The sequence below is a fragment of the Pteropus medius genome, unplaced genomic scaffold (genome assembly GCF_902729225.1).
Source record: "Pteropus medius unplaced genomic scaffold, Ma_sr-lr_union100, whole genome shotgun sequence".
NCBI classification, from domain to species: domain Eukaryota; kingdom Metazoa; phylum Chordata; class Mammalia; order Chiroptera; family Pteropodidae; genus Pteropus; species Pteropus medius.
The window spans coordinates 8,727,790-8,755,098 of NW_024349803.1; the positions used below are offsets into that span (position 1 = coordinate 8,727,790).

At 36.9% G+C, this 27,309-nt stretch overlaps 1 protein-coding gene across 5 annotated transcripts in view; it reads left to right on the top strand.

Annotated features, from left to right (window-relative positions):
- PPP2R3A (protein phosphatase 2 regulatory subunit B''alpha) overlaps nucleotides 1-27,309 on the top strand; it is a 152,166-nt gene that overhangs the window by 19,160 nt on the left and 105,697 nt on the right. For 3 of the 5 annotated variants that reach the window (XM_039837222.1, XM_039837217.1, XM_039837220.1), the window contains exons 2-3: nucleotides 6,658-6,836; nucleotides 21,280-23,684. In XM_039837222.1, coding sequence (XP_039693156.1) covers nucleotides 21,723-23,684 — 1,962 coding nt within the window. In that variant the 5' untranslated portion in view covers nucleotides 6,658-6,836; nucleotides 21,280-21,722. Of the gene's footprint in view, nucleotides 1-6,657; nucleotides 6,837-21,279; nucleotides 23,685-27,309 lie in introns of those variants that run through there. The other 2 variants (XM_039837221.1, XM_039837218.1) reach the window with 2 other exon arrangements.

The following is a 27,309-nucleotide window of genomic DNA, read 5'->3' on the forward strand; positions in this document are numbered from 1 at the left end:
TTTCACTCCATTAACTTTGTTAGGATTTTCTTTTATATAGCTATTTATGTGTTACAATTTTATTATTCACTAACAAATTTATTACGTTTTCAGGCTTTCTGAAAAACATGACTAGGGTTAAAAAAAAACTTTTTTATTCTTTCTACCCAGGTTACTACAGTGACTTCAACATTTTATTGATTTCTTTATTTTTTCCTTCCTTCTATCTGTCCATCCTTTCTTTTTCTTAGCCTACTAAAGTTTGAGACAGTTCCTTCCCTAGAAGTTGAGAAATCTGAGATTATGGCAGAGACTGACTACCCCAGCTTCTTTAGCCTTGATACAGATATGGTGTAGGACTGAGGGGTTTTGATGTTACTTGGGCTCAAATCACTTTTTCCACTTTCTAAGTGTGTAATATGAGCAAGTTTTTTTAAACTTCTCTTAGTCCTAGTTTCCTTATCTGTAAAATAGAGATAACACTAACCTCAGTGTGGGCATAAGAATTAAATTAAATAATGCATTTAAGTGTTTAGCACAATACCCAGTATATAAATACTTTAAAAATGATAGTGTAACATTATCGATCTTCCCTTTAAGAGCAAAGCCCAGTACAAGAAGGATCAGTCAACATAGCCACATTCCTCTGCCTCTACCTTGGCCCTTCATACACATACCTCTCCCCATCTAAAGAATATAAGCTCAAGCTAAGAGGCCTCAAAGAGGAAGCATGCCTAGTTCTCCCCTTGTTCTCTCTCATCTCTCGATGATGGTAGCGTGAATTCCTGCTAAGAGTGCTCTTATGCCTGATATGTGACCATTCCCTTGACTCTGCCAGTGGAGGCCTACAGAGGGGTGGTCTTCCTCTGAACTCACCAATAAATTTCTGGTAAATGATATTCTTTCAGATATATGGTTATTAAAATATACTGTTAGTTTTCTAAAGGGTTAGGGTATGATCATGGGAGAAAGTGTCTGAGACAAGGTAGAAAACAAGGTCAACATAATTATCATTGTGGAGAAAAGGTGAAGAAACTAAAAGGTCAGGATATCAGATAGATTATTTATCTATTCGGATGTTGAAATTGATGAATATTATAATAGAAATAGTGTTGGAGTGACAGCCAAAGCTAAAATCATCAAGAAATGCAAGGGAGTGACCTTGACAAGACATATGTTGCAATAAAGAAGGGTAGTGGTTGGTAGAATCTAATGATATGTGACTCAAAGCAGGAGAGTTTTGAAGAGAGCAGAGGGAGAATGGACTGGAAGTAGCAGTGAGGAATAAGAAGGGCACTTACCAAGCCTCATGTTTGAAAGGCATAGAAGAGAAAAAGTCATCATCTGAGAAGGCTACAGGGAAAGCAGCGTTCTCATGGGAAGAGCCCAACTTCTGTTTAAATAAGGTAAAGGAAGTTGAAATTTTCAGAGAAAAGGTTCAAGATACAGGGATTTTGCTGGTATCTACCCATGAGTCCCACAGAGCTCAGTGGAAGGGTTAAGGTTTCAGAAGATTGATATAGAGACTTCGATTCTATCATCAGTCATTATCATCTCTCCCTTATACATCAGTCCCTTTGCTTTTCTCTCACTTCAGCAACCTTGCCTGGCTAAACCACAGTGCTGATTAAAACCAATTCTTTGCCTGTTCCATGCCTGTGAAACCATACTGTTGAGCTTGCATTAAATTAATCATCATAACCTCAGGTAGATCCATAATGTTGTCTCGCGACCATACTAGATTTCCCTAGTCATACTCTGTTTCATCTGACTCTAGATGACTGGTGAATGTCTTCAATCTCTTCACATGTTCACCAACTCCTCCCCACTCTTCACTTTCAACTGATGACCTTGCCTCCTACTTCAGAAAAGAAACAGGGGAAAAAGTTTTCACCACCCCCGCTACCTACTACCTGCAGTGGTATCCACGTACCGTTCTTTCTGTCCTGTTCCTGTGAAAACTAACCTATCAGAGTGCTTCATAATTCTTAGTCATATCAGTTGTCCTCTCTTCTAAGTCATCATCTATATATGAAGATATGATTTTATTTCTCATCTTAAAAATAATCCTCCTTGACACCACTCTCCCCTCTAACTATTGCCTTATTTCACTGAAACTTTACAGCAAAACTTCTTGAAAGAGTTGTCTGTGTTCTGTTGCTATTTCTCTTCCCGTTCTCTTTTGTACTGAAGCCAGTCAGATTTCCACCCCCACAATTCCATTAAAACCACCCTTACCAGTTACTAGTCATGTCCACATCTGTTATTTCTCAGTCCTTATTTGACTTAACATTCAGGAGCAAAATTGATCACTCCCCACTCCTTGAAACAAATTCTTCACTTGGCTCCTAAGATACTTGTCAAGAACTATGAAGGATCTAAGATTTTACTGCGTTTGTAAGCTAACAAGTTAGCCTGCCACAGTTTTGTGAATAGTGGTAGAAAAACAGACTTCTGGATTAGAGACAAAAGATAGTTTATTACTTACAGCAGTATCAGTAGCCAGAATAGCAGTATTTTTGTAATGGTTCTCTGAGCTCCAGTTACCTCCGAGACAATATGAAGGGGGCCAAAATACACCTGCGCACACAGTAGGTTATGTTACTAGAAAGGAAACCTATTTTAAAGAACTAAATCTTTTATAGTGGGCAATAAACATGCCTTCTCTTGGTTCCAGAGGGAAACATTATCTTTATTATACTGGACAGTGACCCTTTGCTTTGCAGGGAGACACTACCAAGTCTTCCAGGGCTGTTGCTAGACCTTCTCGCTTGCAGTGTGCAGAAACATGAGAGACCCATGGAGAATCGTCTCACAGTTCCTCCCTCTCTGTTCACTTCTGTTCAGTCATCTCTGCTGTTTCCTCTTCACTTCCCCAAACTCTAGATCTGCACTGTGCAGTACTGTAGCCACTAGCTACGTGTAGCTATTTAAATTAAATTTTCAGTTATTCAGTTGTGTCTGTCATATTGCAAGTGCTCAATTGCCACATGCGGGTAATGTCTATCTAGTGAATGGCACAGACATATAAATATTCATCATCATAGGAGGTTCCATTGGACAGCACTGCTCTACATGTTTGAATGCCTCGGAGCTCAGCCTGTGGATGTTTCTTTTCATATTCCTATTTAGAGATAGAGAGTTTTATAGACTCTCATAGAATAAAATTTATTATAGAATATTTCTATATATTTCTTTCTCTTTTATTTGTTTTCCCTCCTTTAGTGATCTCATCTAGTCTCAAGGCTTTAAATTTGACTCAAATTTGTGTCAGCCTAAATCTCTCCCCCAGAGTCCAGACTCAATTCTCCAACAGTATTCTGCACATTTTTACTGAAATGTCTAACAGGCATGTCAACAGTAGCATTCAAAACTGAACTACTGACCTTCCTTGTCACCACCACTTCCTCTCCCACCAACAAATCTATTCTTCCTTCAGTCTCCCCAGTCTCAGTATCCATTATCTTCTTCCAGTCGTTCAAGCAAAAAACAAACAAACAAAATGACAATTTTTAAAAACCAACCCTTAGATTTATTTATCCTTGACCACCCTCTTTTCCACAAAACACACACATCAGTCCCATTGGCTCATTTCAAAATATATCCAGAATCTAACTACTTCTCACCTTCCCCAGGCTCGTGCCAGATCCAAACCAGCATCATCTTTTGCCTTGACAATTCTAGGCAAATTTGGCCCCCTTTTTACATTCTTTTGGTCTCCCTGTTTCCACTCTTGTTCCCTGTAGTCTGTTCTCATCGCAGCAAGCAGAATGATCTTGTTAAAAAGTAAGTCTGATCATGTCATTTTTCTGTTCAAAATTCTTCAGTAGCTTCCCACCTCAATAAAAGTCCAAATCTAGTCACGCTGCTGTCCTCACTCTTGCTGAAACATGCTTCCACCTCCGAGCCTTTGTCGTTGGTGTTCCTTCCATTTTCCTCCCCTGCCTCCTAACCAGCCTCCAAACACATACTTTATCCCTCATGATACTATCTTATTGAAGAGACCAAGCTAATTATCTTATAGAATGATCCATATCATAAATTTCTCTTTCCTCATGATGTTGTTTAACTTATTTCTCTATTTCCTGCAATTGGACATTAGCTCTAAAATATTGACTAAAAGCTAAATATTTTTGACGAGAAAATTCCATAAATGATACTTCGATCTTCATATTTCATCATATCGAGAGATACCTATTATCTAATTGCCCCACCATTAGTGATGTAAAATTTTACTAAGGTGTTAAAGTGGTGACTTTCAGATCCCTCCATTATAAATTTTCATTTTTACCTTTGTGATTAAATAATCTGAAGGGTGAATGATATTTTTAAAAATTCTGTGGTTTTATCACAATGAGATACCATCTCACACCTGTTAGAATAGCTATAATCAACAGGACAAGCAATAACAAATGTTGGAGAGGATGCAGAGAAAACGGTGGGACTGCAAATTGGTACAGCCACTATGGAAAGCGGTATGGAGGTTCCTCAGAAAACTAAGAATTGACCTACCATATGATCCAGCAGTCCCTCTACTGGGTATTTACCCCAAAGACTTGAAAACTCATATTCAAAAAGATATTTGCACACTGATGTTCATAACAGCATTATTCACGGTGGCCAAGACATGGAAGCAACCAAAGTGTCCTACAATAGATGATTGGCTAAAGAAGCAGTGGTACAATAGAATATTACTCAGCCATAAGAAGAGATGAAATACTGCCATTTGCAACAACATGGATGGACCTTGAAATAATCATACTAAGCGAAATAAGCCAGACAGAAAAGGTTGAAAATCACATGATATCACATATGTGGGATATAAACCTAAAAGCAACAAATGAACAGGACAAACATAGACTCATCAACATAGACAATGGACTAGCGGTTACTGAAAGGGAGGGGGGAGGGGGAAAATAAAAAAAAAATAAAAATGTTGAAAAAATTTATGTATATATAATATGAAAAAAAAAACTGGCATTTAAAAAAAAATAAAAATCCTGTTGTTTTAAGAATACTGTTTAGCTGTGGAACCCTGTTTTTTCAAATGAAATATTTTTGGAGATCTAATATATAAAACAGATAAAAGCAGAGCTCTTCTGGTTGCAGTGGGAAATGCCTAGTATTGGCAGCTTCCAAGGGAACTCTGACAGGCCCAGTTTGTAACTCACAGAACCTGCCCAAACTACAGAGGCCGAGAAAATATGTGTGAAGTCCTAAAGGCTACCTGGCCTCTCACAAAAGCTCAGTGTGCTTTCTGTTAGAGCAAAATTTGGAGAGCTCTCTCACTTCCTTGGAAAGCTGTGGTTATGGATTATCATTAGAATGGCACTTGGTTTTTCCCTGGCAGTCCACCCACAGTTTTTAGTTGTCTGAGTGCTGCTTTTGACATTCTATCTGTTTTGCAGATGTGAAGATTTGAAATTACTTCATTTTTAGTGTGAGTTGGGTTGCAGTCTTTTTCCCTCTGCTTTGGAAATTCCTATTCATCCACAAAGAATTCTAGATTCAGACATTATTCATCTTATGTCTGGAACACTAAAATCTCATGAGCTTTCACATGTCTTACCTCTTTCCACCTTTAGAATATTCAAAATGCTGCCATAGCTAAAGTCAGTTTTTATCATTTGCTTGCTCCTTGCTTCCTTTCTGCACCTTACTTATTATATACCCTAATAATGTACCTTAGTAGAGAATTGAATAAGTAAATTTGGTATATCCACATGTCGTATATAAGATATATGATGTAGATTTTTATTCGTGTGGAAAGTGGAAAAAGAAGGTAATAAACTGTAATTAAATCTTTTGTTATAAGATAAATATTCACAAAAATCCCCATATCTGTGTATGTGTGTTTTTAAAGCCAAAAAGGACATTTACAAAAATAGTTACATAATACTCTAGGTGTGATCTCTAGGTGTGATATTTGTTACTCTCGTTTGCCTATGTGGGCTCTCTCCCTGTCTCTCCCTTCCTCCTCCTCTCTCAGCAGGCATGTCTTATTTCTACAGTCATTACTTTTATAAATATTAAAATAGTTGTTTAAAAAAATAGCCACTTTGATCCGTCAAATTCAAGCTGCATTGAAGACAGTTCCAGGCCCCTCCCCTAGCTTTCTGCCATTCATGCCATCCTTTGGGATTTTTTCCTGTTCTCATCCCATTCAGGCAACTGTGCCCTTGACCTAGGCTTCTGCCCACTTACATTGTAAGCTGCTTGAGGCAAAATCATAGAATTCATAGTTTCTTCATCTTGAAGAATATCTGGCTGATAGTATTACTTAAGTGTTTATTAAACTATATTGTATATATGTTCTTCTAAACTCTCCAAATGACTTTTATATATAGAATATGATTTGATTTTTTTACATGATCTCAAAAATAAGAATAAGGAAATATGTGAATTAAAGATACTTAAAATACCAGCAGAGACAACTATTATTGGTGTTTTGGATTATATAATGGAGAATTTTTAAAAATTATAAAATGGTAAAAGTTTAACCCCCAGATTTTCCTTTCAGAGCCAATACTCAGGTAAATCAGTAGCTTTGCAAATGGCATGCATTAAAAATTAATAACCAGTGCACTGTGCTTCCCACATCAAATGATACAAAATAAAATATAGCTTTTTTCTAATTCAAACCAAGAAAACAATTTTTGCGTTTCTCGTGTTCCCTAGACCCCAGAGCCGTCTTTCATCCTATTCTTCCAGAAGAGAAGGTGAAATCTCAGTGAGGGAAGTGACTTGACCAACTTGCTCGCTTGGTCAGTGCCGACGCAGAAGCTGGGACGAGTAGCTCCTGACTGCCCGCCCACCTGGCGCTTCTCCCCTGTTTCTCCACTGGAGTAAAAATAAAAGTAAGTTTTTAAGCACTTCCTAGTTCCCACATGCTCAAATCAGGCCTGTTGCTGACATGTTCTAAGTCTCTTTAAGACATTAGCCCTAAACCTAAAGCTGTAATTGTTCTTTCATATTCATGTATACAATTTCTTTGAGCAGCAGAAAACTCTTCCCTTCTAAGAGATGTCTTATTTTCTCACCTGTTTTTGAAATGAATACAACAAATCCAAGTCTCCTTTTTTCTCTACAAGTAGTTCTATGGTATGTTTTTGTGTTCTGCTACATTGTTCTCTTGGGATAATTTTCCATACTGAGTCATCCACCGGAGAGTGCCTGTGTTTTCCAGGCAAACTAATAGTTTTATTATTTCTAAATGACTCATTACTGCTGAATCATCACACCTGTTTACTCTGTTAAATAAAAAGTATTTAGGCATTTTCTACAATTTTTCCACTTTCTAGTCTTCAAATATCCTATCTAAATGACATAGATATTCAACCAATTTTATCTTGTGTCTATGATTTATGTTGATTGTTTTCTTCTTGAACCCTTTCGTCAGTTAAGATAAGCAGTGGAAGTTTTTTACCTCACACTTTCTGTTCCAGATGTTTCCTGAAATAGAACACATAAATAGCAACATAAAAAATATGTGTATATTCTCTATTTTCCATCATTACATTTATGTTGTTTAAGGTTTTATCAATTTCCCAAATTTCTCCATGAAATTAGGGAGATACACTGATAAAAGAAAACTATAGCTTGAACGTTTGTTGATAACACAAAATCTTTAGAATTCAGCATTGGAATAATGAAACACTTTCCTCCCTTGACTTCTGTGTCATAGTTGGCTGGTTTTCTTCCTGCCCTTCCTGCTGGTTCTCTTCTCCGTCTCCTCCTTGGCATCCTTTTCCTCACCCCATACATGCTGGTCTTTCTCAAAATGCTGGCCCTTTTCTCACTCTGTATATCCTCAGTTTTATCCACTCTGTGGCTTTAAAACCTTTATCTGATGCTTATTCCCAAACTGTTATTTTCAACTCCTACCTCTTCACTGCCACATATATCCATCTGCACAGGGAATATCTTCTGGGTGCTCCACTGAAACAACCTGTGCCTAAAGCCGAGTTCATCTCCTCTACACCTTTGCCTTAGCACACAGTAATCAGCCCCAGCCTTATTGTCACGTCTCCCTAGAACCCATTTTTAATTGTTTTAAACTTTGATAGCAATATTATATGTTAATTTTCATATTTAAAGTGTCACTGCTTAAAAGGCTTTTTAAAAATATCAGTTTCCACTCCCAACTGGGCCTATTCCTCAGAGACAATCAATTTTTTAGTTTATTTTTTCTGTTATTTACCTCCATATTTATAAATGAATATATATTGTGAATTCATCATTCATAAATTTTAAACACTAAATTTTCCTTTTCTGATATGAATTTCAATTCTCTTACCCTTAATCTACCACATTAACAAAATAAAGGGTAAAAATTATGTGGTCATCTCAACAGATGCAGGATAAGTATTTGACAAAATTAAACAACCATATGAGATTTTTAAGAACTCTCAGCAAACTAGAAATAGACAAGAACTTTCTCAATCTGATAAAGGGCATCTACTAAAAGCCCTACAGCTGTCATTATATTTTATGGTGAAAGACTGAGTACTTTTGCTCTAAAATCAAATATAAGGGAAGGATTTTTTAACTCACCACTTCTATTTGATATTGTTCTGGAGATCCTAGCCAGTACAGTAGGCAGTAAGGTAGTAAATATTGGAAAGGAAAAAGCGAAACTATCTATATTCTCAGACAACATCATTGTCTATATAGAAAATCCCAAGGAATTTACCCCTAAAATACAATACTTAATAAGTGAATTTAGCAAAGTGGTAAGCAACAAGATCAATATACATAAATCAAATATTTTATATACCAGTAATAAACACAATGAAAAATAAAATTAAAATAACAGTACCATTTCTATTAACATCAAAAAATGTAAAATACTTGAGAATAAATTTAATGAAAGGCCTACAAACATTGCTAAGAGAAGTTAAAGAGCATCTGAATAAACGGAGACACATGCCATGTTCATGGATTGGAGACTTGATATTGTTAAGATCTCCATTATCACTAAATGGAGATTGAAATTTTGATCAAAATCCCAGCACATTTTCTTTGTGAAAATTGGCAAGCTGATTCCAATATTGATAAAGAAGTACAAAGGACCTAGAATAGCCAAAATAATTCTGAAAAAGAAAAAAATTTGAGGATTTATATTACTATTTTAAGACTTACTATAAAGCTATAATAGCTAAGACAGAATAGTACTGATGTATAGAGAGACAAAAGAGTAGAGAATCTAGAAGTAAACTCATGTATATGGTCATTTATTTTTCAGCAAATGTTCCAACATAATTCAATGGGCACAGCCTTTTGAACAAATGGTCCTGGATGATCTTCAGACTTAGCCTTATACCACATCATAGATCGTAGACCTAAACATAAAAGTTGGAACTATAGAATTACCCAAAAGGACCTCAAGAGAAAATCTTCATGACCTTGGTCTATATAGGCAAAGATTTTAAGATAGGATACAAATGTATTTAACTATTAAAGAGAAATCAATTAATTGTATTAATAAATTTAGTAATAGTAAAACCTCTTCAAAACCTACAGCTAAGAAAATGGAAAGAGAAGCCACAGACCAAGAGAAAACATCTGTATCTAAAATATATCAGTGAACTTATTTTTATTATCATTTTTTATTTTTCATTTGGCATCCAGTACTATATTAGTTTCAGGTGTGCAACACAGTGATTAGACATCTGTATAACTCACAAAGTGATCATGCTAATAAATCTAGTGCTCCTCTGACACCATACATAGTTATTATAATATTATTGGCTATATTCTTTATGCTATACTTTCTATCTCTGCGACTGTTTTGTAACTACCGATTTTTACTTTTTAATCCCTTCCTTCTTTTTCACCAACTCCCCAACCTACCTCCCATCTGATAACCCTTAAAATGTTCTCTGTATCTGTAAGTTTGTTTGTTTGTTTGTTTCGTTCTTTAGATTCTATGTATGCATGCAATCATATGGCATTTGTCTTCCTCTATTTGACTTACTCCCCTCAGTACACTACCCTCTAGGTCCATCATGAAATATCTTTTCCATCCCCTTTTAATCTGTATGTGTCTTTTAATCGGAAGTGAGTCAGCACATGTAAGGGTCTTGTTTTCTTATCCGTTCAGCCACACTATCTTTTGATTAGAACATTTAATTTTTTTTCATTTGAAGTACTCGTTGATAGATGAGTAGTTATTGCCATTCTTTATTTAGACTTTTGTTATATATTTTTTTCTTTTTCATAAAGAAGTCTTTCCAACATTTCCTATAATACCAGCTTGGTGGTGGTGAACTCCTTCAGCTTTTTCTTGCCTAGGAAGCTCGTTTTCTGTCCTTCTATTCTAAATGATAACTTCACTGGGTAAAGTAATCTTAGTTGTAGGTCCTGGGTTTTCATCACGTTGAATATTTTGTGCCAAGCCCTTCTGGCCTTTAAAGTTTCTGTTGAGAAATTGTTTGACAGTCTTATGGGCATCCCTTGTATGTAACTAATTGCTTTTCTCTTAATCCTCTTAAGATTCTCTCTTTGAATTTAACCTTTGGTATTTTAATTGTGATGTATCTTGGTGCGGGCCTCTTTGGGCTCATCTTGTTTGGTACTCTCCGAACTTCCTGGGTTGTACATCTGTGTCCTTCAGGTTAGGAATGTTTTCCATCGTTATTTCTTCAAATAGGTTTTCAATTCTTTGCTCTCTTCTGGTACCTCTGCAATGTGAATGTTGTTACACTTGACATTGTCCCAGAGGCTTCTTAAGCTATCTTCATTTTTTGCATTTTTCCTTGTTGCTGTTCTGATTGGGTGTCCTCTACTATGTCACTGATTCGATCCTCCGTTTCATCCACTCTGTTGATTCCCTTTAATGTACTCATCATCTCAGATAATGTGTTCTTCATTTCTGACTGGCTCCCTGTTATGTTTTCCATCTCCATTTTTATGTGTATCTGTTAGAGTTTTCACTGAGTTACTCTTCCCCTAAGTTCCTTGAGCAACTATATAATCAGTGTTTTGAACTCTGCATCTGGTTGCTTGTCTCCATTTTGGTGAATTCTTTTTCTGGAGCTTTATTCTGTTCTTTAATGTGGGGCATGCTTCTTTGTCTCCCTATTTGGGCTGCTTCTCTATGTCTGTTTCTATATATTAGGTAGGGCTCCTAAGTATCCTGGTCTTGTGGAGTGGCTTTATTTAGTAGGTTTGCTATGGGGCTTAGTGGCACAGTCCTGGGGGGGGGAGGGGAAGGGGATTGTCCAGCTGCAGGCCAAGTTCAGCCACAGCCTGTGCACCTCCAGGGCCACCTGGTAAGAGTCACCAGGCAATCCACGTATGGCTTCCACCCACTGTGCTGGGCTTATAGGTGCCTCAAGAGGCCAAGTCAGAAACCAAGGCCAGCTGCCACTGGTGTAGGGCTTGGGGCTGCTTAGCAAGAGGTATGGGGCGCACTGAGGCCAGATACTGCTTCTTTGGGTTTTGTGAGCCTTTGTGAGATTTTTTGAAAATTTGCAACAGGAGGCAAGACAGCCTGTATGAAATAAATCACTGGAAACAGCTTGGGTGGGCCCACAAATTGGGAGAGGTGGAGTCTCAGGGAATCCCCTGGGCTGAACAACCTGTGTTCTCCAGGTTGATGGCATCTCCCTCTGCAGGCTGAGAGCAGGGAGGGCTCAACAAAGGAACAGTGGCTTCTGCTTTCATCTCTGTCCGGGAGCAAGCCAGCCCATCCAGCCTCGCCCTAAAGCCCGACAGTATGTCCCTAACACCCCTCGAGCAGCTGCCCCAGCACTGGAGCTCAGAGTGAATGAGTCCATCAGCAAGTAAGACCGGGCATGGGCCCTTTAAAAGGAAGGTCTCTGCTTCTCGCAGCCTTCTATCTCATTCAGCTACAACCACCGCTGGTTTTCACAGCCAGAGGTTGTGGGGACTTCTCTTCCCAACACTGGAACCATAGTCTGGGGAGCCCAGTGTGTGGCCAGGACCCCTCGCTTCTCAGGTGGGGGAGGTGGCTTTGCAACCTAGATTGCCTTCCCAGTTCTTGATGGCCACATGCGTTTGTGGAACTGGGCGTTTTGCGTCTCCTCCCCTCATACTGTTTTGAGGTGACCTTTTATTTGAGGTGACCTAGTGGTAGGGCTTCTGTTCAACGAGACCTCTGGTGACTCCACGTATAGTTGCTCTGTAGTTTTGTTAAAATTTTGGTGTGGTCGCTAGAAGAGGCGTGCACAGCCTCTACCTTCTATGCCATTTTGAATCCTATTACAACTCAGTGATCAAAGACAACCCGAAAGATTTGAATAGACACTTCACAAAAAATCCACATGAATTGCTAATAAACCTATGAAAAAATGCTCAATATCATTAGTCATCAGATAATGAAAATTAAAGTCACAGTAGGATACTACTTCACACCCACTAAAATGGCTAACATTAAAGAAACTGACAAACATCCAAAAGGATATATAGCTCTCAAGTATTACAAGTCTCAAGTTGATGAGAGTGTAAGACGGTAGAACCACTTTGGAAAAGTTTTACAGGTTTTTATAAAGTTAAATGTACGCTTATTAGGACTCAGTAATTGTTCATTACCCAAACATAATGAACACATATCCACAAAAAGACTTTTTACTTGAATGTTCTTAGCAGCTTTAATTTATAATAGCCCTAATTATAAACAACCCAAATGTCTATCAGCTGGTGAACAGATAAGACAAATTTTGATATATTCATATAGTAGAATACCTATTAAGCAGTAGCAGGAATTATACAGCTGATGTATGCAGAAACGTGGATGAATCTCAAACCATTGTGCTAAGTGAGAGAAGCCAGACTGAAAAGTGCATACATTTCATGATTACATACATATGAAGATCTAAAATTGGCAAAACTAATCCATAGTGATAGGAATCAGATCAGTGATTGACAGATATTGCAGGTTAGGGAAATTGACTGGGAAAGATCACAGGGATCCTGTTAGGGTAATGTAAATGTCCTATCTTTTTTAGGGCAGTGGTTACATGGTTCTTGTTAAATAGCATTGAACTGTACACTTAATATGTACATTTTTATTGTATGTAAATTATACAACAATAAAGTCGATTTAAAATGAAAATGAGGCTCTAAAAAGCTGAGAGGAAGCTCTCTGTGGATAGCATTTGTCAGTTAGTGGGCTCCACTGTAAGGTGATCATGTAGTTAAATGGGATTTCTAATCTCCAGAAAAGGATTCGTTAATCCACAGTGGGGGCTGGGAGTTGGAGGTAATAAGTCTGGTTTCTTGTGCCTTTGACCTGGGCAAGGGAAAGGGGAGCGGGGGGACTGGTGGCCTTGTTAATCAGAACGTAATAAGCCAAGAATGTAATTATTTAATTTTCAGTCTTTTACTACCCTCTGTGTGTGATGCCCCTGGGATTGGTTCTTTTCTGGTTGTTTTTTTTCACCACCAAATAAATTTCCTGTCTTCAGGGTGAAGCAGGGATGGTTTTTTTTTGAGTTTGTGGAATGGGGTGGAGAGTCCTATTTCCTTTGTATAATTTCAAACACTCTTCTTGTGTTCAGTCCTGTGCTCTAACCCAATTTTTGTGGTATCCGGTGCAGAGTGAATTGGTTTGCTTGCCATTAGTATCCCTACCTCTTCTACTCTGCTAAGTCACTTACCATCCCTGCTTCTGTTTTCTATCTTCATATCTAGCGATTTGTGGTTACAGGTGTCTTCTAGGTTCTTTAAAGATGTAGTTTACATTCTTATTTTTGTTCTTACTATTTAGAAGAGACCTTAAAACTGTAAAATCCATACTGCACATTTTCAACTTCAGCAATACCAAACCCCTTATAATTCTCCAAACACAAGGCCTTTTCATATCTCTGTGGCTTTGTAGAATTTCTTTTTGCTTATAAGGTCCAGTTTAATCCCTCCTCACCTGGTAGGGCTCTAATCTTTCAAAATCCGGTCCTCTCTCTCCTAACTTTTCTCGCCTGCTCCTTCTGTTCCCTTGTTTCACAGTAAGTCCACTTCATCAGCAGTGGCCGTAGAGCAGTTTACTATGGAAGAATACCAGGAGCCACTGGAAAGTTCTCGTTAGGGTAATCATAAGCTGCTTAAAGTAGAAGTGACAGTAAGAGTTAAATAAACTCTAGAAGTTGCTTATGAACCACGCAGGTAGAAATTGGGAAAACAGACTGGCCCTTTGCAGGGACGAAAGAACCAGGATAGACAAAAGTCTTGGGGGATAGGCAGGCAGAATGCAACGAGATGAGACCTGAGGTGGGATAAATGTAAACAGTCAGAAAATTAACTCTAATTTCCTAAGAAATCTATTCCACTTTCTACCCTGATACAATAGGTGTTTAGATTGATTGAAATTTTTTAGTGTATTTCATCAAATCAAAGACTGTAAAACGCTCATTATTTCATATGCCATTAAGAAAATAAAAAACTCACATTATGATACAATGCTTATCATTCAGGATTTTTTTGCTTATTGAAAGTTCTTTTAGTCTTTTATTGACAGGTATTTTAAATTACATATCACTCTTGTACATACATAGTCTTTGAGACTATGCCATAGTCTGGGATTTCTTTGAAATTGCACTTGCTAAGGTTGTCATTTGACAATATAAGGTTACTTCATATTGGCAATTCCAGTGGGTAATTTTTTTTTTTTTCTTGACCTCTCAGTGGCATCTAACACTAGTGGCCTTCATTTTGAAAGTCTCTTCTTCAGCCTCTGTGAAACTGCTTTCTCCTGATTTCCATGTTACCTTATGGGCTCTTTCTTCTTAGCTTCCCTCTAAGAATTCTTTTCCTCTGTTTGACCCAGAAATGTCAGTGTTCCTCAGTTCTATCCTCAGCCCAGTGTTCTTCTCACTTTATGCAGTCACCTTCTGTAACCTCTCAGGGCTGCATCTGCATTCCAGATCTATCTGCTGACCTCCAGGTTTTTATACTCACTTTTCATTCACTTGGATTTTCCACAGGTATCTTTTCAAACAACACATTCGGAATAAAACTCTTTATCTTTTCTATGGCCACCTCCCATAAAACAAAAACAAAAAGTCTATGTTGAGAGTAGCAACACTAGTCCCCCAATACCTAAGCCAGAAACCCAAGATTCTACCCTCTCTCTTTCCCTTACTTGTGTTCCATGAATTTTTCCTCCTTGATTATCTAATCAGTGCCTTCCTCTTTGTTAACTGCTGCCACCTGCTTGGTTTAGGTTCTCACAGCTTCGTTCATAGATTATTACAGTAGTCTCCTAATTGATTTCCGTGCCTCCACTTCACTTAGCTGCTAGAACGATCTTTCTTAAACGTGCATCTCATCTTGTTACTCCCCAGCCTAAAAGTCTTCGTTTTTCCCATAGTTTTCAAATAAAGCTCAGACTCTTTGAGCACACAAGGCAGTCTGTGGTCTAGTTCCTGCCACTCTCTTTCTTCCCTTCTTGTTTCTCTGTACACTTCCCCCAGTGAAATTAACTGGAACAACTTGGACTTCTGAACTCAGTGTGCCGTGTTAGGCTTCTGAGCCTTCACATATGTTTCCCTCTGCCTAGATAGAGTATTCTTCCCTTCCTTTTTAATCCTTAGCCATCCTTCAAAACTAGGTACATACATCCCTTATTTTGGGAAGCCTTTCCTGACTCTTCAGTCTGATTTAGATACTCTTTTTCAGTATGGACAAAGGGCATGAAAAAAGGCTTCATAAATGGACAGAGCAAAATGTTCATGACGTAAATAAAAAGGCACAGATTAAAACAATGCATTTCCATTTTTTCATCTATCAAATTAGCAAAGATTTAAAGAGTAGTATCACTCAAGGGGAAATGAGCTTACTCCTACCCTGATATTGGAAGTTTAAATTTGTCATTTTTCTGGAGGACAGATTGACCCTGTGTACTTAAAGAGTATATCCATACACATACACACTCTCTTGCACTCAGCATTCTACTACTTAGAATGTATCCTAAGAAAATAACTGGACAACTACGTAAAATATATGTATAAGAATGTTTATCACTGTTTATTTTAAAACCAAAAAAAATAGCAAATAACGTGTATGTCTTATAATAGCAGATGGCTAAATGATCCATATGGTACAATATTATATCTATTAAAATGATCTAGATCTGTTTGGACATGGAGGTATTTACATGAGATATTGCTGGTTTAAAGTAAGTTATAAAATACATAGTATAGTCCAGTTTTTATTTAAAAATTACACATAAATTTTCATAAGAAAATGGCACAGTGTATATTCATAAAAATATTAACAGTAGTTATTTCTGAATGATGATATGGGTAATTAAATTCTTTTTACTTAAAAATATTTTCTAACTTTTCTCAAAATAACATGTATTAATTATGAGAGCAAAATGGGGGAAAACAGAAGCCCTACGCTAGTACTCCTGATACCCACTGTGCTTGCCTCTTTCATTGCCCCATTAAACAGTAAATGTACTGAGAGCCATCATAAATGAATTATTCAGCATCATTCTCCTAGGGCCTGGCTCAGAAGAGAAAATACTTGATGAGTAAATTATACCTATAACAGTTAACAGTTATTGAACATTTCCTGTATCGTAGGCATCGTTCTAAGCATTTGACACGTTAACTTAATCCTCATGACATGGGTACTATTATTATGTCAATTCTGCAGAAGAAACAAGTGTGAAAGTTAAGCAGCTTACATAAAGCCACACAACTGTTAAGTGGCAAAGAGGAAATCCAAACCTAATGCAGTCCAGCTTTCACTTAGAGATATAAGGTGGCATCATGGTTCTGAGTTACAGTGTATCTCTGATTGAGAATAGTTGGATTAGATCCCATGTCTAGGATTCCAGCTGAACAATTGGGCATCAGTTAAATCATGGTTTGAATAAAAGGCAGAATTTGACACCCACAGATCTGAACCAAATACCAGAGAGTAATCTTTGTTTTTTGGCATTAAAAAAAAAAAAACACCTCAAATCATTTTAGACTGTAAACTTCTCATCGAAATTAGTGCCATCCTTTGAGGTTTGGCTTTATTAGGTACGCTCTCTCTCTGCTGTTTGTGTCCCTTCAAAACTTAAAGACCTAAATATTAATTAGTTCTTTAATTATTTTACCACTTTTCCTTCTCAGTAAGATTACTTATAACAAGTTTGTCAAATTTTATTTTTGAAACCTGCCAATCTTCAGTTTTGCCTTATTTTCTTTTTTCCTTCATATGTTTTTTTAAGTCAGAATTTCTGAAAGCGGCATTCTCATCATCTAAAACTACACTGCTTAGTATGGTGACCACTAGCCACATGTGGTTTTTAAAGTTAAAATTAATTAAAATTAATTAGGATGGGCAAAAAATTTAAACAGTACTCCTCCAAAGAAGATGTGGGCCTAATGGACAAGCACAAGAAAAGATGTTGAACATCATTAGCCATTAGCGAAATGTAAGTTAAAGCCACAATGAATTAACACTACACATCTATTAAAATGGCTAGAATAGAAAATACTGACAATCCCAAATGCTGAAGAGGATGTGGAATCAACTGTATCTCTCATACATTGCTGTTGGGAATGTAAAATGGTATAGCCACTCTAGTAAACAGTTGGCAGTTTCTTATGAAGACACATTTACCATAAAACCCAACAATTACAGTCCTTGGTATTTACCCTAGAGAAATGAAAATTATGTGATGCAAAAACCTGCACTAATATTTACAGCAGCATTATTTGTAGCCAAAAACTTGAAACAACATAAATATCCTTTAATGGGTGAATGATATATCCGTACAATGGAATACTACTCAGCAATAAAAAGGAATGAACTATTGACACATGCAGTAGATTGAATGACTCTCAAAATCATTGTGTTAAGTGAGAGAAGTCAATCTCAAATTTTTACATACTGTGTGATTTCTTATATAAAACATTCTTGAAATGACAGAAATATAATGATGGAGAACAGATCAATAGTCAGCAGGGCTCAGGATTGGGGTGACTGTGTGACTATAAAAGTTTAGCATGAGTGGTTTCTTTGGAGACAGTGAGACAGTTCTGTATCCTCATCGTGGTAGTTGTTACTATAAAAGGAAGGGAAGAAGGATGGAAAAGGAAGGAGTAAGTACTTAAAACTGGTGAAATCCAGTTAAGGTCTGTAGCTCAGTTACTAGTACCAATGTCAGTTTCCTGGTTTTGATCATTTTACTGTGGTAATATAGAGGAAACTGGGGTTAAGGGTACACAGGAACTCTGTATTATTTTTGCAACTTATTTGTGAATCTAAAATAATTTCAAAATTAAATTCAGTTCTTCAGTTACACTTGCCATATTTAAAGTGCTTAATGGCCCCATATGGCGGCCATATCAGATAGCACAGACATAGAATATTTCCATCAACACAGAAAAGTTTTATTGGACAGCGCTGGTCAAAAAGCACATGTCTGACTTTGGCTGGTGTTCTCTCCTCCTTGACTTTCAAATTCTAATATCACATGATTACTCTCATATTTTTCATTGTGTTACCTTATCAACCTGTTTTGGTTATATTCAAACCTAAAGAAGTACTTCTCTTTAATTTCTCAAATTTTAGAGAAATAAAATAGTTTTATGCCAATTTAGGAATTTATCTGACATGTGTTTTAACAGGTATCTGGATGTTTAAGTTTTCCAACACTTACGTATTTTGCTCCTGGATCAGTTTTATCATCTGTATCACTTATTTTAGGATATACTCCTAATATCTCTCATATACTTATTCTAATATACTTTCCTTACAGTGTCCTTTTACGTTTTCCCTCCCTGTTATTCTTACCCAAAAACTTTTAAAATCTTGGATTTCTGAAAATGTGCATAGTTTTTATGTTCGTTGCTATTTCTTCCCTGTCTTCTGGATGGACATCTTTTAAAAAGATAGTATCTTCCATTGCCAATTTCTAGTATTTTATCCCATAACACTTATTCCTCCTTGGCTTCTTTGTATTTTAACTTTAGAATTACTGGGCGCTTTCTTTACAATAGAACTTCTTTCTGCTTCACTTTCATCCATCCTTCATGATAACTAGTTTTATGAACCATCTGAGATTTGAATGCAGAGAAGTGGAGGATGAGACAATATTTCAAGATCCAGTCACATAGCAACAAAGTTAACACACTGAAGGACAAGACATACGAGGGTGAACTACCTGAAGAAAACCACAAAAAGAAGTAAAGGAATATTTCCGGAATTAATAATTTTATTTTCCTAGGTGGAAAATCTATATATTATACTGATGTCTATGTTCCTTCAAAATAATTCATAAGTTTATTACATTGTAATCAGATTCCAATAGGATTTTTCTTAAAACTTGACAATTCAAAAATTCATCTGGAAGACCATCAAAGAATATGCGAAGTGTAAAAGATAATCATAATTAGGGACATGGGAAACAAAGCCAGATAATAAAACTTAATAAGAAAACAGCGATTACAGTAGTGTAGGAATGGCATAAAAACAGAGTGATCATTGGATCCAAAAAGTCAGGAAATATACTCTAACCAGTATAAGAATTCAACAAAAGAAAGGGTTTTCTGTGAATTAATTGCATTAGTTGCATCTGTATTCACTAAGTCATTAATGTCTTAATGAGCAATAGACAATTTACCGAAGACGAAATTGAATAAGCAAAATAAACAGTTTTCTAGGATTGAAGAAATAAAAATGAAAACAATGAAGTTCTGTTCCTCAATATTAAATGGGTAAAGATATTACTGGTGCTGTTGATGGTGCATTGGTGCTATTGATCTTCATTGCTGTCATTATCTCATTCCTGTCATTGTCTTACTGCATCATTCTTGATTCAGCAGTATCTCATATTCTATCCTTCAGCAAATCATATTGGCTCTATGTTTGAAATACATACAGCATCTAAACACCTTCACTGTTATTCTCCTGGTCCAAGCCCCCTAGCCTTCTTGCCTGATTTATTGTAATAGCTCCTAACTTTTTTCCCTGCTTATTATCTTGCTCCTCTACAGTCTCCTCTGAGCACAACAACCAAAATTACCAATTTAAAATGTAAGTCTGATCATGTCATTCCTCTGCTCAGGAGCCACCATTTGTTTCCAAGCTCACTCAGCGTAAAGCCAAGTTCATCATAGTAGTCTACAGACTCTGCATTATTTAGACTTCCACCTTTCCTTTCTGATCTCATCTCCTACACTGCCCCCTTGCTTTCTCTGCTCAAGTCACTTTAGCCTCCTTGTCATTCTTTTAGTAAATCAAGCATGCTCCCATCTCAGGGCCTTTGTACTTATGGTTGCTCGGCCTGAGATGATTTAGCCCCCAGTACCTCCTCAGCCTCCTCTGTCTCTTCTTTCAGGTCTCTGTTAATGTGTCAGTGAGGTTTTCGACAGCCCTTTATAACACAGGACCCTCTTACCCTTTCTGAATCCTTGCCCTGCTTCCTTTTTCTCCATAGCACACATCACCATCCAAATTATATATTTACTTATGTATTATTTTTCTTTTCCCAACTAGATCATCAGCTCCATAAGGACATGCTTTGTTTTATTCACTGCTGTATCCTTAACACTTAGCAAGTGCCTGGCATATAGTAGGCACTCAATATTTATTGTGTGAATACATCAATTGAACCTTTTTGGAAGGAACTACAACATGATTTAGAAATCTTTTTCTTTTTTAAAAAATAAGAGAACAGTTAAGTAAATTTTATCCACTTTATGGCAAGAGAGAGAGAGAGATCTGCATATAGCAAGGTCTGAGAGGATGGGATCGATAGTAGTAATGAAGGTTGTTTTTTTCTCTCTCTTAGTAAGAAAAGAGATGATGGGAGAATAATTTCCTAGAGGAAGTTGTAGAATCAAGAACAAGTATTTTTGTTTTCAAACAAGTACTTTGAGAAGACTAGGTTGATGAAAACAAAAGGCTGGTGCCGGGCACTTGCAGAAAATAAGGTTATAGGTGGATGGGAACAGATGTTGAAAGTCTCGAAAATAAGTCAAAAGAGATAGGCCTGTCATTATGCATGATGGAGACCAGTAGTGTGAATTCTTAAACCGTGAGAGATGAAAAAGCTGTCTAAATGTAAGCTTAAAATGGCATGGAGGGTGAGTTAAGAAATAGCCAACTGGAAGGCAGCTGTAACAAGGCAGAGTTGAAGTAATACTACTTCAGGTAGTAAGGCATATATGGTGTGATGAAACAAAGGCATGATTCAAAGATCAAAAGTCAGTGGTGTGGCAAAGAATAAGGCTTGGCGATTAACTACATAGAGAATGCAGTGGAAGAGGAAATAAAAGGTTCTCTCAGTATTAAGAAATCATATTTCTTTTTAAGTATTTTCTTTTTTCTTCATAGGTTTCTCTGTCATCACAGAAAAATGGATCATTTAAACCTTTGGAGGACTCAGTTATCACAATACTTCTGTACTATCAACTAAGATTTATGACAGTAAATTTACAACAAATTTCTGCATAAAAGAATTGTTGAAGAGCTAAAAGAGGATATTCTTTTATAAAAAAAATTCTTACAGTATCATGATATTGCTAAATAAAACTAAAAAGCACAGTTATTAAGTTATTAGGCTTGCTAATACAAGCACACATGTGCAACAGCTACTGTATCTTGACAGTTACCAAACCTCAAATTTAGATGGTGTTCCTTCGTGGAAAAGGTGGTTATATTTGCAAGAAGCCACTGAACATTGTCAAATGTATTTTGGGCTAAGTGTCATATAGGAGAATTTACTTGAAAAAAGTTCTAGAAAATTCCAAGTCCCACCACTAAGTGGCTTTGATATTATGGCAGCAACTTACAGACTTGTGGTTAGTACTGTGAACCACTACAGCAGCGTGGTGATAGACCGGCGTTTTGAGCAAGCTATACATTATTGCACTGGAACCTGCCACACCTTCACACACGGGGTTGACTGCATTGTGGTACATCATAGTGTTTGCGCAGACCTCTTACACATCCCTGTGTCTCAGTTCAAAGATGCGGATCTGGACTCTATGTTTCTACCCCACGAAAATGGGTTTTCCTCAGCTGAAAGTGACTATCCCCATCAGGCCCTCACGGGCATACCTAAAGTCAAGAAAGGAGCTACATTTCAGAACACCTGTAACTTAAAGGACATTGCAGGAGAAGCAATCAGTTTTGCCAGTGGGAAAATAAAAGAATTTTCCCTTGAAAAACTCAAAAATTCTAACCACGCAGCTTACAAAAAGGGAAGGAAAGTTAAGTCTGACTCATTTAATAGGAGGTCAGTTGATTTTGACTTGCTCTGTGGCCATTATAACAATGATGGGAACTCCTCATCCTTTGGTTTACTCCGGAGTTCTTCAGTTGAGGAAAAATCTTTGTCCCATAGGAATTCACTTGATATGAACCTGACTTCGATGTTTCTTCACAACTTCTCTGAAGAAGACCTGGTTACTCAGATTTTGGAAAAACATAAAATAGATAATTTTTCTTCTGGAACAGACATAAAGATGTGCTTGGACATTTTGCTGAAATGCTCTGAGGATTTAAAAAAGTGCACAGACATCATAAAACAATGCATAAAGAAAAAGTCAGGGAGTAGCATCAATGAAGGAAATGGTAATGATGCAGTTTCTAGTTCTGAAACTGTCTATATGAATGTAATGACCAGGTTAGCATCCTATCTGAAAAAGCTACCACTTGAATTCATGCAATCCGGGAATAATGAGGCCATAGATTTAACAGAACTGCTCAGCAATATGCCTAGTTTACAACTGACTCCCTTCTCCCCAATATTCGGCACCGAACAGCCTCCTAAATATGAAGATGTTGTACAGCTGTCAGTCCCTGACCATGGACAGTTTCAAACTGTAGAATTGCAAGATGACAAGCACAGTTCTAGGAAAACAGACACTGTAAAATCCTTTCCAAACAACTCTACAAATTCCTTATGTAACTTAGAGGTTAATGATCCCAGGACTCTAAAAGATGTCCAGCTTCAATCACAGCCATTAACCATGAAACCTTTAGAAAATGTTTCCTCTGGTGACCTAATGGAAACCCTTTATATTGAAGAAGATTCTGATGGAAAGAAGGCATTAGATAAAGGTCAAAGGACAGCGAATGGACCCAGTCAGGAGTTGTTAAAGGTAAATGAAGATAGAGCAGAATTATCAGAACATGGTACTCATCCGAAAAAATGTCCTGCTTCAGTGCAAAATGAAATTGGTAAGATATTTGAGAAACCTGTTATTAATCTACCTAAGGAAGATCTTAAATCAAAAGTTCCTAAAGTCAAAGAGGGAGATCACAGAGATTTTATGAATCCTAACAGTCAGGAGGAGATAGATAAACTGTTAATGGATTTGGAATCTTTTTCACAGAAAATGGAGACCTCTCTAAGGGAGCCACTTGCCAAAGGTAAAAGCTCTAACTCTCCAAATAGCCATAGTCAGTTGCCTGGTCAGCAAACTGTAGATCTGGAGCCTAAACCTTCCTGTCTAACAAGAATTATTGAAACCAATGGACACAAAATAGAGGAAGAGGATCGAGCCCTCTTACTGCGAATTCTAGGAAGCATTGAAGACTTTGCTCAAGAACTAGTTGAATGCAAATCAGGCAGAGGGAGCCTATCACAAGAAAAGGAAATGATGCAAATTCTACAGGAAACCTTGACGAATTCCTCCCAGGCCAGTTTATCCGTCTGTAGAAGTCCCGTTGTTGATAAAGCCAAAGATTCTACTTCAGTGGTTTTGATTCAGCAGACCCCAGAGGTTATCAAGGTAAGACCTAACAATCTTGAGTCCTCAGAATTCTCCAAAGAAATGTTTTAATGTTTATGAAATCCATAAATAACTATTTTTGTTAGCCATTCTATGTTCTAAAGCTCCTGTCCTATACTAGACATGGTGTCACTAAGTTCCATGAAAAAAATTAAAAAGCAAAGGCTTTATAGTCAAGCACAACAGTTTGAACTGCCGTCCCCACACCTTTCTTCGTCTTCCTAGCTCTGTATCCAAAGGAAAGTTACTCAGCCTTAATGTCTTCATCTTTATGATGGAAATAATAAGGATCAAGACAATTTATGTGAAACACAAGCAAAGTACCTTACAGAAGGTAGGCATTTAATATTAGTCTTTATCCTCCCCCGTTAAACAGTAGACCAGTCATTATTACATGTTTTTGTAGACTAAGATGTAGTGTGGTATACAAAAGAAAAGAAGATGTGAGTCTTGAAGAGCTTAAAATCTACTTGGGGAAACAAAACTAACTTACTGGAAACAGTACAAGAACTTGTAGACACTTCTTTTAAAGTGTTGTTAGTGCAATAGGTCAAAGATAAAAACTAGAACATATGAGATTTGCTTCTTCATGCAAGTGAGAGTAAATATCAATTTAGAGTCAGGATAAAAGTATTTTTAAAAGGCTTCGAATCTACCTTGCTACTAATAGCATTGCTTTCAAATAATCCCAGAAAGCCAGTTATCTGTTTATTTGTGTTTATATTTAGTGCAACAGGATTATTTCTTGTTCATTTTATATGTCCAACATGAGTTGGCAAGAAGCTCTGCTCCCCTTCACTCAGTGACCCAAGCCAAAAGACACTCCATGTTCCTACAGCTGCCCATTGCCCCATCTGGGACACGTGGCTTATGAGTTCCCTGAGGAAGAGGAAGAAAGAGATAGTGCTTGTAACGGCCTTGCCCTACACATGACACACTTCCCTTCTGCTCACATTTCAGTGACTTCAACCTAAAGGCTAAGAAACATGGGGAAGCATGTAGAATATTTGGTGAGCACTGTTTCTACTACATGAATGTACCATATGTCAAAATGTATGAATTCAGATATAAAGCCAAATCCACAAAGCAAGTTGTAAAATAATGATATGAATTATTTAGCAATATGTACATTTGTGCAAAAAGTATGAAGGAATGAATACATGGATACAACAAATACAATGTTCAGAATAATGATTAATCTCTGGGGCAAGAAAGATCGAACCGAGGAAGAAGAGTACACAGGGGGCCTCAGTAGTATTAGTAATGTTCTGTTTTGTGATCTGGAGGATTATAAGTATTTTGTCATATTTTTGTACTTTTTTGTATACCTTAAGTATAATATAATAATTTTTTTTAAAAAACCAATTGGCTATTAGAGATGGCACATATGTGGCTAAGTTAAAAAACAATTGCATGTAATTTTAGCATTCTCATTATAATTTTTATTTGAGCCAGGAAAAAATATATATTGTGATCAGAGGAATGATTTTTACCTCATATTAGTGTTGTGGTTGCTGTTATGTGCACATTTTTAGTTACCAGTGACACTAAAGTTTAAAATAGTACATAACTTAAGGATGTTAAATGATGATTTGGGTCTAAATATCTTCGAATGTCCACTGAGCATTTCTGTGTGAGTATCATAATATCTTTAGTTAACTTGGATCAGTGCTGTGGGGGAGAATCTGTGGAATTAGCTACAGAAATAAGAAAAAAAATCTTTTCATGTACACAGGCAATACTGATGTGCTTAATATGTTATAAAGAAAAGAAAATACCTATATAGCAACCTCAAAATGGTCATAACATAGTAAGAGCTAACAGTTCTTGTGAGCTAAGGCATGCTAAGACGTTTAGATGTATTATCTCACTATTTCTCCTACAATGTCCTGTCTGCCAATTTGAAAAAAAATCCACTTTCTCTGATATTCTCTTCCGTCTCACAACCATTATAACCAGAAACTCTTACTGTAATAGTGTTTTGAAATTTATTTAACCCTTTTCCTTCATTGTCTTCTATGAAAAAAGGAGACAGGTAATTCTTCCAAAAGAGATGAGCTGGAAAAGTAGAAAGTGTGAACCTGAAGCCAAGAGTAAGTCTAGTGCAGCACCTTTCCTGTGTCCCTGGCTGACAGCTCACAAGTGGGGCTAAGTCCACCTACCTAAAAATGTCACACTGGGCTCTAAATGAGCTTCCCAGTTTTTTGACAAGTATGCACTGAAATCAATCTTATTAAAAGATATTCATTAATCTTCTTTTAATTAGATTGTTCTTTTTATTCCTTAAATTCCACATATGAGTGAAATCATATAGTGTTTATCTTTCTCTGTCTTACTTAAATACCTTCTAGGTTCATCACAGCAATATCTTTTTCCATCCCCTTCCTTTTCATATGTAAAGGTCTTGTTTTCTTATCCTTTCAGCCACTCTATCTTTTGGTTGGAGCACTTAATTCTTTTCCATTTAAAGTACTTATTGATAGGAAGGTAGTTGTTACCATTCTTTATCCTGTTTTTGATACATGTTTTTTCTTCTTAAAAATGTCCCTCTAATATTTCCTATGATACTGGCTTAGTGGTGATAAATTCTTTAAGCTTATTTTTGTCTGGGAAGCTCTTTATCTGTCCTTCAACTCTAAATGATAGCTTCCGGGATAAATCATTCTTGGTAGTATATCCTGGGTCTTCATCCTGTCGAATATTTTTTGTCAATTCCTTCTGTCCTGCATAGTTTCTTTTGAGAAATCAGCTGCCAGTCTTATGGGTGTTCCCTTATAAGTAATTTTTTTTTTTCTCTTGCTGGTTTTAATATTCTTTCTTTGTATTTAACCTTTGGCATTTTAATTATGATGTGTCTTGGTGTGAGCCTCTTTGAATCCCTGATTTTTGGAATTCTCTGAGCTTCCTGGGGTTTTATGTCCATTTCCTTCACCAAGTTAGGGAAGTTTTCCATCATTATTTCTTCAAACAGCTGTTCAGCGTCTTGATTTTCTTTAGTTACACCGATTAGACAGATATTTGGAGCCTTACTAGTGTCCCATACTCTCCTTAAATTATTTTTATAGTCTCGGTATCTTTTTTCTTGCCATTCTGATTGAGTGTCCTGATTGGCTTTCCTGTCCTGTAGATAGGGCATTTGATCTCCTTCTTTATTAACTTTGTTTATTCCTTTGTTTATTCCATTTAATATAATTCTGATCTCAGATAATGTGTTCTCCATTTCAGACTGGTTCCCTTTTTCCATTTCCATTTTTATCTTTTCGTTGAAGTTTTCTACACTTCCCAAAAGTTCATTGAGCATCTTTATAACTAGTGTTTTGAACTCTGCATCTATTAGATTACTTGACTCTTATTATATCTGGATTTCTGTTCTGTCACATGGTTTCTGCTTCTTTGTCTTTCCATTTTGACTGCCTTTCCGTGTCTGTTTCTATATACTAAGCAAAGCTCCTAAGTCTCCCAGTCTTATTGGTGTGGATTTGTGAAGTACGTGTCCATTGGCACAGTCCTGAAGGATTCAGCTGCAGGCTGAATTTAGCCCAAGCCTCTGCCCCTCTGGGGCCACCTGTTAAGATTCAGTAAGCAAAATCCACAGATGCTGTGCTTATAGTTGCCTCAAAAGGCC